Source organism: Anopheles coluzzii, chromosome 2 (genome assembly GCF_943734685.1).
Source record: "Anopheles coluzzii chromosome 2, AcolN3, whole genome shotgun sequence".
Classification (NCBI taxonomy): domain Eukaryota; kingdom Metazoa; phylum Arthropoda; class Insecta; order Diptera; family Culicidae; genus Anopheles; species Anopheles coluzzii.
The window spans coordinates 105276757-105288112 of NC_064670.1; the positions used below are offsets into that span (position 1 = coordinate 105276757).

Consider the following 11356-nt stretch of genomic DNA (forward strand, 5'->3'; position numbering starts at 1 on the left):
AAAAGAGTGCGGTTTTCTGAAAACCCACACACCACTTAGACCGGTAAGGACGGCGACTCTCTTTCCGGCTGCAACGGATGACGTTTTGTGCTAATTTTCTAATGTCTCTGCACAGTTGCTGCGTCCTGTGTCGAGCCACTGCCACGTAGGATCGGAATGCGCTGGTTTCAATTTGTCAAGCCCGGGGAAGTGGCTTCATTTTTGTCCAAATTAAACACAAATTCAATTTGTGCCCACAAAGTGCTTGAGAAACCGAGAGCCGGAGACACTGCGGATGGACATTCGAAGTATGAAATGTTGCCGATCCTTAATTGACAGATCATTTAATGTTTTTGGAACACACCGAATAGCATGAGGACAATGCAAAAAACGTGTGCTTAATCGTGTTCGGAGTTTAGTGTCCGTTTTGGTGAACTTTTTAAAACGAAAATACCTGCAATTGCCCAACATGTCCTAAGCTTTTATATCTTCTGCTACGCTGAATCATGTTCATGGTTATTTTCCCTTTTTTCTGATAGAAGATGGTTCATGGTTCTAATATTGAATGTAAGCCTTTGTTAAGCCGCTTCTCACATTCACACCTGCCAACTACCAGATGGGACGCCACCCCTTCCCTTGAAGGTGAATCCCTGTAGAGTACCCAAGTGAAGCCCTAAGCCAGATTGCAGCAGTACTGAATTTATAATCACATTTCCCTCAACTTTACTCGCGCCAAATACACGGAAGCATTGCCTTTCCTGTGCGCTTCCTCTCAGCAAAAACTTCCCCATGGAACTACTGGCTTCACGACCGTAAAAAAAATCCCCCACTACACACTACCAACACGAGATAAACCGAAATCCCGGTGCGCTAAAGGTCAGATTCTTACCAGAGCTGGACAAGTTGACTTTGGAACTGTGGTTTGGAAAGGAACGGAAAACCCGTTCCGGAGCAATCACCACCACCCTCAAAACACCACACTGCTGGACCAGTGACCAGGACCGTTGCAGTGTCTGTGGTGAAAGTTCTCTTCCCCCTGGGCTGAACCGCGCGACAGCTATATTCCCAAAATTCCATCCCAAACCGGGATGACACGTCTGTCCGCTTCCCGAAAGCAGTATCCGTCCTGTTGCCAGCGAATGGATATTCCTGGTATGATAAATGTTTAATTTTAATTTAAACTCCTTCTGCCCCTTTAGGGAAAACACACTCATACACACACAAAGATAAGGCCCTATGAACCAGGAAGTGACCAGGCTGGCCTGCTTTTAATAATTTTGCCAATTGACCGTACCCGTAAATCGAGCGATTAATTATGAAAGTGCACCATTTGGAAGGGAGATGGTTGTTGTTGTTATTCGTGTTGACCAGCTCACGATTAGATCAGTATGGATCAAAGTGTGCCAGCAGGATAGCGAATGTCTCTCATCAAGTGGCGTGGTATAGCATGTTGCAGCCTGGATACACCTGGACCTGGTGCAGCTTAAGGCTTGTTTCTGGAAGCGCGAGTTTTAATGCATGCATAACGTCAATCAGTGGAAAGTTGGGCGTGTAATATCTTATGCTAATTAAGTCTGTCATATTTGATGATGCCAGTGATGCTTTGCGCCAAGGTGCGATGATTTATTTGGTGTTGGTTGTGGATTAGTTGCTGAGGAAATGTGATATATTTGATGATTCCGTTCAATCAATCTGTTGTGGGTAAATTTAAATTATTTTGAAACCGTTCTTTTATTCCAGTAGATAGTCTAAAAACGACTAATATCTCTGAAAATCCACTACGAATAAATGATTGTTCTAAACACAATATTGCGATCTGCGCAGTATAACAGTATAACAGAGTGCTTAGTGCTCATTTAATTGCGCTCGCGATCAAGTAAATTCAATTACATTTATTTCAGTGACAAAATGTTTGCAATAGCTCTATGCGACGATTGTTTTGAACTTAATCGAAAATCGAAATTAAAAAATTCAAGAAATGATTAGTATTCAGTATAAAGATCAAAAATCGATCACTACCAACCACCAAATGATTCACTCATAATCGATATCGGAAGTTTCGGTAGCCGTTCATTACACGTTTGACTGGTCATGTGATGGAAATGATAAAAAACGTGTCCAAAAATCCAACCAATAGTCTTTTAAGTCTATCTACGATAAGAGTTTAAGAAATAGGGTGCAATGATCATAACACATTTCCAAAAAACCAAATCATCCCTCTACCTAACATTATATCTCAACCTTTTAACACATATCGATGCATTCCTCCCTCCTTCAAAGCTCAAAGTACTGCAACACTTTCAATTATGCTTCTCGCACTGCCGGAAAACCATTAGCCTCCCTCAATGGGCTCAAGATTATCCGGCCAGCACCGCCTGTACCAGAATGCCCCCGAAAATAAACTGCTTCTCCCCTCCTAATGAAAATATATACTTATACATCTACACGGGAAACACCGGGGCGGGGGTTCCATTCGGCAAATCCAAAACCTACCAAAGATCCGCCCCACGCTGAAAACCGTATGCCAGCCGTACGTACCAGGCCAGCCATCAATAAATCATAAATTATTATGATTAGGAAATATTTCTCCTCCGGCCGGCCAATGAAATATTGAATTTGTTTATTACCCGTCCGCACTCAACAAATTCCAGCAAACCGTGCGCGTGCCACCTGCAGCAGCAGCAGCAACAACAACAGCACCCTTCAAAGTACGCACAATCACTACCAACGACGAAGCGAATAAGGTACCAAACGTACACAAAAGTTTAATTTTCTACCGACGCTTTTCCCTTTACACACCTTAGCGAAGGTCTTTGCAAACCAAAAACACCAAGACAGTAGGTGGGCAGGTTGGGGGACAAATAATTTATTACGCAAAATGCACAAACAACACCCACCTCACCCCGTGCTTACCGTTTTGCTTAACGCAAATGCAATTTTGGGCCCGTTTTTTTCATCGCATCGCGTAATGGCGCTAAGGGTGAATAATCTTGTAGCCCCGCTCGCCCAGCCCGCTGTGGCCGTGCTTGCGGTCGTAGCTGGAAACGTCATGATGATGCTCCTCTTGTCCCTGCCCGTTCGCGAACTCCCCATGATGCTTATCGTACGAACCGTGCTCCTTGCTACCCGCCTTCTTGTGTGCACTTTCCCGGTGAGCGTGATCCTCGTGGCCACCCTTCGCGTGCTGTCCGGCCTCGTTGGAGTGTTGCTCGTGCGACGAACCGTACTTCTTAAACTGCCCGCTGTGATCGCTCGTATCGTAGAAGATGTGCTCCTTCTTGTACTCATCCTTGTGATACACGTTGTGATAGCCCGTCGTTTTCGAACCCTTGTTGTGGTGCTTTTTCTCGTGATGCTTGCCACCCTTGGTACGCTTTGCCTCCGCGTGATGATCGTTGTAGTGGGAGGCTTCATCGTGATGCGCATGCTTGCGATCCCCACCGTGCGCGTAGTGTTGCTTGTGATCCTCCTTTCCATACGATCCCTTGCTGCCGTGTTCTAGCGCGTGCTTCTTGTCGTATCCTTTCTCCGACTTGTCACCCTTCTTTGCGTGATGATTCTCATCGTACGCTGAGCCACCTTCCTCTTCGTGGCCGTGCTCCACCACTCGGTACGCTGCATGATCATCCTCATCTCCATCCTCATCACTGCTCTCTAGCAAAGCTTTCCCATGATGATCATCCCCTTCGTCGTGATGGATGTGCACTGAGGGGAAAGATTTCAGTTCCGGTAGTGTTGGAATCACCGACAACCCATCAAACGGTGTGCCAAGCTCAAGCGAATGTCCTGGTGAACGGCTGAAGTAGAAATAGCTCGATGCTGCTTCATTTGCCGAACGTTGTACACGTGGGGCAGCACTCACTGAGGCAAGCACTAAACACGCACAAACGAAAGCAACACTTTGGATTTGCATCTTGCTAGGCACAAGTAACACAACAGATCACAACAGATCACAGCTCACAAATCACACAATCACTTCTCTATGCGACTGTTCAGAACCGACTACGACACAATCGATCGGTGCACCTATTTCTTATACCCTCGTTGAAAACTTCCACCCCATAAGCCCCCTTTTTGCGAGCCTAATCGAAGGCGACGAAAAGCTTACGCCGGCGGTTAATCGTGCGGGCTTTTGACTTCGTCTTCACGCCTCAACGCTTGTTGTCGCTGTTACCCCGAGCTGGCTCCATCTCCATCAAATCAAATCGATGAAGGATGACGGATTTTTTCGGCAGGTTTTTGGTTGTTTCGCACATTAACTTTAGTTGACAATAGTTTAATCAGCCATGGGGTATACCGGTGTACAAAAGGCCCTACTGTTTACTCAAGGCCCTTTGGTGGTGTGCTTTCTTGGTAGAAGTGTCGGTGTGGAAAATCATTATCAATGGCACTTGGGAAACTAGACAGGGGGGGGGCTTAGTTTCATTCAGAGACTTTGATATTGAAGGTTGAGTATTTTTTGGTTTTTTTTTTCTGTATGTGGAGATCGGAAACCAATTTGCATGTGAAGATCACTCCACTCACATCGATTGATGAGTTTTCCATGCATGGCGCTTCCTCAAACGCTTCATTTTCATAGAGGAAGGAAGCTATTAATGACGACAACAGGTAATCAATGATATACATGATATTGGTTTATTTCCTGCAAATGTTTGATGAAATCGCAACGAATTATAAGAAATGACGTTTAAATGCCCTTCAAAGGCATAAAGAGTTAACATGTCGACATTGTCCCAAGAGCACTTAAAATTAAGTTGAAAGAAGAAAATAACAATGAAATTGGTTTTGTAGTAGAAAAGGCAATCTAAACGGTATTATTTAAGTATCAAATAAACAAAAATAATAAGCAATAGGAATAGGTTTGTTACATCGATATGGACATGAACATGATTCTAATAAATAGCCCAACAGTCTCAGCAGTTGCTTCTGCCATTGTCTCAGTCGTTGGTTCAGTTCATCTTTTTAGGTACACTTTAGGTTCTATTTCTGAAGCTTTACTTATATCTTAACTAATCCTGAATCAAATATATACCATAGCTTCTTCTTCTTCTGTATGGAGTAACGTACTACGTGGACATGCCGTCGGCCTAGACAGGGTTTTGACTCTAATTCAGTACCACGCATTCACCGTACCCGTATTGTCTAATCGGTCCTTGCTATGGGGGGACTCATGCTTAAGGCCTGAGTCTTGAACCCATGACGGGCATATTATTAAACTGTAAGAGATGACGACTGTACTACGGGACCGCCCCAATAACCATGGCTATGATTGCTGAATATATTGTTCGCGCTGACCCAATCAGTATTGGTTCAAAAGATCCTACCTTCTTGAGTTTTTAGGTCCAATTCCAATCGCTGTTTTGATGACCCTTCAAATTCTGGTTCGATTATCTCTTTTATTGTTAATTTCTGGGGAGTTTAGAGAATGTCTTTAAAATAATGTCTTTTATACCTTTAAAATAATGTCTTAGCATAAACGGTTATTGATTTTTTAAAATAATTGTTGAAAACTATCGATGAAAGAAGTATAGAGATACTTTTAAGATACTCAAACTGTAGAGAAATATCAAAATTTAAATGCAGTATTAGTCAGTATTTATTATTTATTTGGCATGTTTGTTAGCAATCCTGGGCACAAACAGTTGAAGAGAAACTTATTCTTCGGACAACAAAACACTTACTTGGCCAACTTTCATACATTTTCCCTAGCATCAACTTCCACAAGCAAAAGATTACACCACGGCTAGTCTCTTGTACTTTGTAACCTTCACAAAAAAACACACACACTCCTGCATCCAATGGGTGTCTGCAGCACTCGTATTAAAACATTAAATTCACACAACACTTGACTCAGCAAATAATCGTAATTTGTTGCATACCACCTCCCTATTTCCCCGTGAGCAAAAATACACCCAACCCCCATCATTAGCGATAATACCACGAAACACGTACCCGACCCGACCATTCTTTACCCCACTGCACACACACACACTCCCCATCCCACATGTAGCCAGGATTAACAACAACAAATACATTTTCTCACCTCACCTCAACAAACCCTCGGGCTCAACACAACACTTTCCACCGTTTCCCCGTTTGAAGTCAACCTTTAGCGTTGGCTTAATGCAGTACGCGACAAATTAAGCACTGTAGCGTTCTATTTTTTCGGCAGTGGCCAGATTTGACGCCCTTCGGGTGTGCCCCCGCGGTGGTGGGAAGCAAGCAAATGCAGCAACACACTGTACATGTGTGTGTGGGGGGGTTTTTATACATGTACTTGCAACATAAAATCTGGTATGTAAGTGGTTTTTGTCGCTTGCTCAAAGGCAAAAGCTCTCTTGTCCCGCTTCTCGGCGCAAGAAATGCTCCACACCAGAATGTGTCGACAGTTTGCAAGGAAGCAGCAGTGCGGTATCGGTAGTATGGGTGTAGTAATGTGTGGTTCAGGACATTGCCACAGACCATTCGTGTGCCTTTCTCTTGCCCACAGAGGTACGCCCGTGTGCCGCTCACCACCAGACAACGGCTGTACAACGAAGCTTTAAAGCAGTTGAATGCTCTACTGCATAAACAACCCAACTCGCACACACACACACACTCAGAGCGACAATAAGGACATTGAAGAACGGAAAAGAAAAACAAACGTAATAGGAAATGCATACCAATCCCAGACGGTGTGCTGTTCCGCGGTTTCGCTTCGTAATAGAATTTAATTAGCCACATGGGTGACTTTTACCTTCGAGCGATGCCACAATAACGGGCGACGGGCGGCCACAAACAACACGACGTTCCTCGCTCGTCGTGACATGCAAGAAAACTCTTCTGCCAGGACAATAGTCCGGGTGGAGAGAACTAGAAGAGAAACTGGAAAATAAAGCACATACACACACACACACACACGAGCGTGCCCGCAGCATGGTTGATATTGTTCTCCACTCGATCACTCTTTCACACGTTTTTCCAGTCCCTCGTTGTGGCAGGACCGAAATCTTAATCAGTCTAATTCAAACGAATAGTTTCGGTAGTGTGTTTCGGAACCCAGTCTCTACCCCGTGTGCTGATGAATATGGATGCCGTCTCCGTGGATGAAGCTCCCTGTTATATCGCTTACCGATCACAACAATGGTCAAAGGAAAAGCGAAGGCAAAAACACACACACACGCCCGCACAGAGCGATGCCATAGCGATACTCCTCCTCATAATCTAATCAACCGGAATACATCTTCGTCAAACGGAGCGTGTCACGTGCATTTTTGTGCTAATGGGTTGGAAATGGTGGAACCACTCGGAGATTATTGGGACAGCGAAAGCTGGTTTCTCCGGCGCTGTGAAAACCTATTATTCTGCTGCATGATTTATGCTGCATTTTCACACAACATTTATGAGCTCGGAAAAGGGAGCAGTAGACAAGAAGGGAGAAGCCAGTGCGGTGGAACTGTTTGTTTCGAAGGAATCATTCATTTATTCTGGCACGTTGTTGGCACACCGGTTTTATGCGCTGCGAATCCCTTCGGGCGTTCGGGTGGACATTCGGTGAGCCGTAATTTCTGGTAATTTGTGTGACACAAGAAGAATTACATCGCCTAGCGACGATGATTTATGGAACGGTGCTGGCGAAACGTTGTCTGAAGGATGTGGCGGTTGAACAATGCCCTTTTTTTGTCTTGAGACAATTTTTATTTATTTATTTTGCAAATGAAAGCTAATTGTTTCGGGAGGATTCATAGAGTATCATAGTTTTAAAGGTTTTTGTTTTGCGAAACATAACCGAACGGGCTAGAAATTTACTTTTAAATACTAAACTACTGCTGTTGTGTTCGCCAGAAAATTAAGCAGTCAATAGGCATGAGGTTTAAAGCTGACATTTATACCTCATCACGGTGATAATAAATTAAAAGCAAGTTGTAAGTATGTACTTCATGTTTCTGTACCCGTTAACAAAGAAATTTTGCTTCAAATACTGTGAATTGAACTGTTCAAGTCCCAGATGCATGTCCTACGGTGGCGTCACCTAGTGGAGAATAGCTCAAACATCAGACAGTGCACTATAGTCGATTATTGGCGATCGTTGGCCATGCAATTCCATTCAAATTTAAAACTTCGTAAGCAATTGTGCAATCATAGTTAAACGAACATTGCGTACGAGTAAATCTTGCTCTTTAGGATTTAATTTGTATATTGAATAAATCTGCCGTTCACACCTGGTTTCAAATCAATGGCAACAAACACATAAACAATTACCGTCAGTTCATAAACATTTAAATTTATTTCAAATTTTAGCTTGAATGCTTAATGTTGTTTCGAATTGTTTGATAATGAATCATTTAATTTAAAAAAAATTAAGGCTGCGGTAAATTATTATCTGTAAATGTACCTAAAACATTCGATCATTTTATATGCCTTCAAAACGGAGGTACTGTTGACATCTTGACGATTAACTGTTTTTCAATAAGTCGAATACCATGGTGCAGGTATTAGCTCATAAAATAAAACAAAGCGTACAACGGATCTACTCTATTTACCTTCACTTTCGTGGCACTTGGCATGAAATCGGTATCTAAAAAATTCACTGCTAAACACCACTAGAAACTGGAAGTATCCATCTTTAAAGTGGACAGTTTGCGGCCCGGTGCCAAGCTAGTGGTTCTCGTACCGCTCACCGAAAACAGTGCCTGGTTGCGTTTTTGCACTTCCTTACCGCTAAGCCTGCAATGAGAAAGAGAACCACGCTCGGTAAGCTTACGCCCGCTCGTCTTCCAGTGCTCCTCGCGCTACTTAACCTCTGTTGCAGCAGCTTCCACACTTTGCGCTTCCACACAAACAGGAAGAAGATAAACACACCGCTGATGCAGTTACAGACGTCCGTCGCATACACTAGCCAGTTCTGCGCGTCAGCGAACCAGGTAATGAACTCAAACGTCCACGTTACACCCATCACTACGAACAGCCGGACGTACAGGCCATATCTGCGAAGGACGAGCTCAATGAGGGTCTCTAATATGGTTTACTTCATGTAGCTCACTCACCTACTTCGTTCGTTCGTATACTTGCTGTGTCGTCCCGACTCTCCTTGAAGAGCTGCCGCTGTGGTGCGCTCTATGCTGTTGATCTTTGCAGCAGTGCTGATGAAGAAGAACAGATTTGCACTCACCAGCAGCACCAACGGAAGGTACAGATACAAAAATGATACAAATTGCTCTCCTAAAATTATAAACAACACTGATTCTCATATGTAATTCAACATTAAAACCCTTCCATACCCTTAAAAAGACACTGCCCATCGCCGAACCCTGGCCGCAGGCTCGTATACATCAGTTCGGTATGATCCGCCAACAGTGCGATCGCCAGGAAGATCAACGGACTGCCAAACCCGTAGCAGCAGTACAGTAGAAATTTCCCCTGATCAGTCGTCCGTCGTCGCCTGCCACCGAACGTCCAGAAGATGTCGAACGCCATCAAATTAAGCCAGAAGAAGCTTGACATTACCGAAAAGTAGTACGCGTACCCGATGCCCGTACACCAATCGGGTGAACCATCAAACACGCTGCGCTTGATCAGTATCAGTGCCAGATAGCTAACCATCAGCATTAAGACATAGCACATCAGCGACTTTCCAGGGATGTTACGCAGGTCCGGTATAAGAGCGTACACGATCAACGTTGCTACGAGAAACGGTATGGAGATGATCATACCTAGAACACAGAGGGATAATTCATTGTATAGCTTAACGGGAAATAGTTGTCTACTAGCAATACAATGCTGAATATTTCATATCATGCATCAGCTTCGTTTTCCAGCGTACATAAGATCATGTTCTATTTTGAGATTTTGTGGAATACGGGTTGTGGTCGTTCTAATGGACAATTCTGAATATCGGAAGATATCATGGAATTGAAGATCGCCTTTACTTTAGAACTTTACATTATGCCTCAAACAAGTTGAACAACACCAACAAGGACGCACGCCAACTTCACACACAACAAACCGAAGATCTCATAAACTACAACCCCAGCATCCCCAACTCACCCAGCGAATGCCACCGGTGCACCTCCAGATGCTCGTCCGTTTCCATTATCCACACGTGGGGCGTCGAATCTTCAGCGGGATTTATGCAGTACGTTCTGCTCGCGTACACTTTCGCCCCATACGCAAAGCTTCCATCCTGCAAAGCATCATAAACATCACATAACACATTACCGCACTATCGCTTCCTCCTCCGCCACGCTTTCGGTACCCATACATTAATTAGTTCACCTTCATGGCCCGCGATCTGTAGCGAGTAGCCGGGCATACTGCTCCAGGCCGGTGGCGTCGCATAGATCAGCCAGTACTCGCTACTCTCCCGTAGATCAACCTCCTCCAGCAAGTCCACGTCGCTCCAGCTCGCTCGGTTTAGGCTGGTTCGATTTAAGGGCAGGGCCGATTGTTCACATTCCGTTCGATTAATGTGATAGCAACACACGTACACACACTTGCGCACGGCACACACACAGCTGTAGCGATGGTTGTGGTCCGAGCGTTGGGTGTAGTTCTCGGACGGATAAACATTCCCGGCGAATCGAATAGAACCTTGGAGATCTGGGACACCCTCCGTTAGATCGATCCGTTCTGCAGCGGGACAATCGAAGGGATCCATCTGATCACCGTAGAGAACTTTAATTTGAATGATTGCACAGTAAATGATCAAGATCACTTCAGCATAGAACCGACTGTAGAGCTGCATCGCATACACTTTTTACACCACACTTCTTCAGCATCGACTTGAGTGGACCACGTTCCGATTAGCACTGCAATGGTTGTATCTGCCACCTGTAAAACCAACCGGAGATCGTGACCAATCGCTTCACTACATCTCCAACATCCTCTTGGGAGGGAATCTTGCGGCTAACAATCGCCACCGCGTGTGGGAGCACTGAGAACGGATTTCGGCACCAAGAGCACACAGAAAGAAGCATCGACGAATCTTTGTTTATACACAAATCCGAAAAGGTCCTATTCCAGACAGACACCACCACCACCACCCCTGGAGAAATTACTTAACACCTTAGCAGCCGAACAGATTTGGAGCAAAACAGTGATACTACTCTCGCTCTCTTTAGCCCGGCTGGTAGGTAGTTCTATTTTGAGTACATCGCCTTGCTCTCGCCCCCATCCACATCCCAAAAATCCGTAGGGGCGATAAACATACTTACGATTGTGTACCGAGAGTTATCGAATGTCCATTTGTGAAGAAAGCGAGGTAGAAGAAAACGAGCAACAACTTAAAAAAAAACTCCACACACTGGCTAATCACTTTCCCCAAACCTCTGCGAGGTGAAGATGTTTCAGAAAGTGGGAATTGAATGGTACACACACAAACAGTAGTATTGTTCTCAAT

General features: G+C 44.5%; 2 protein-coding genes across 2 annotated transcripts; both read right to left on the minus strand.

Moving 5' to 3' along the window:
• Positions 1-2875: 2875 nt before the first annotated feature.
• LOC120950292 (histidine-rich glycoprotein-like) lies at positions 2876-4170 on the minus strand. The gene has a single exon (XM_040368205.2). It carries the CDS (start codon positions 3890-3892, stop codon positions 2954-2956), a length of 939 nt encoding a protein of 312 aa, XP_040224139.2. The 5' UTR covers positions 3893-4170; the 3' UTR covers positions 2876-2953.
• Positions 4171-8229: 4059 nt separating this feature from the next.
• Positions 8230-11087, minus strand: LOC120948512 (G-protein coupled receptor Mth2-like). Its single transcript, XM_040364917.2, has 6 exons — positions 10220-11087; positions 10006-10141; positions 9240-9671; positions 9006-9180; positions 8760-8945; positions 8230-8685 (listed from the first exon to the last, which is right to left on the minus strand). The coding sequence occupies exons 1-6, from the start codon at positions 10700-10702 to the stop codon at positions 8562-8564; spliced, it is 1536 nt and encodes a 511-aa protein (XP_040220851.2). The 5' UTR covers positions 10703-11087; the 3' UTR covers positions 8230-8561.
• Positions 11088-11356: the final 269 nt, after the last annotated feature.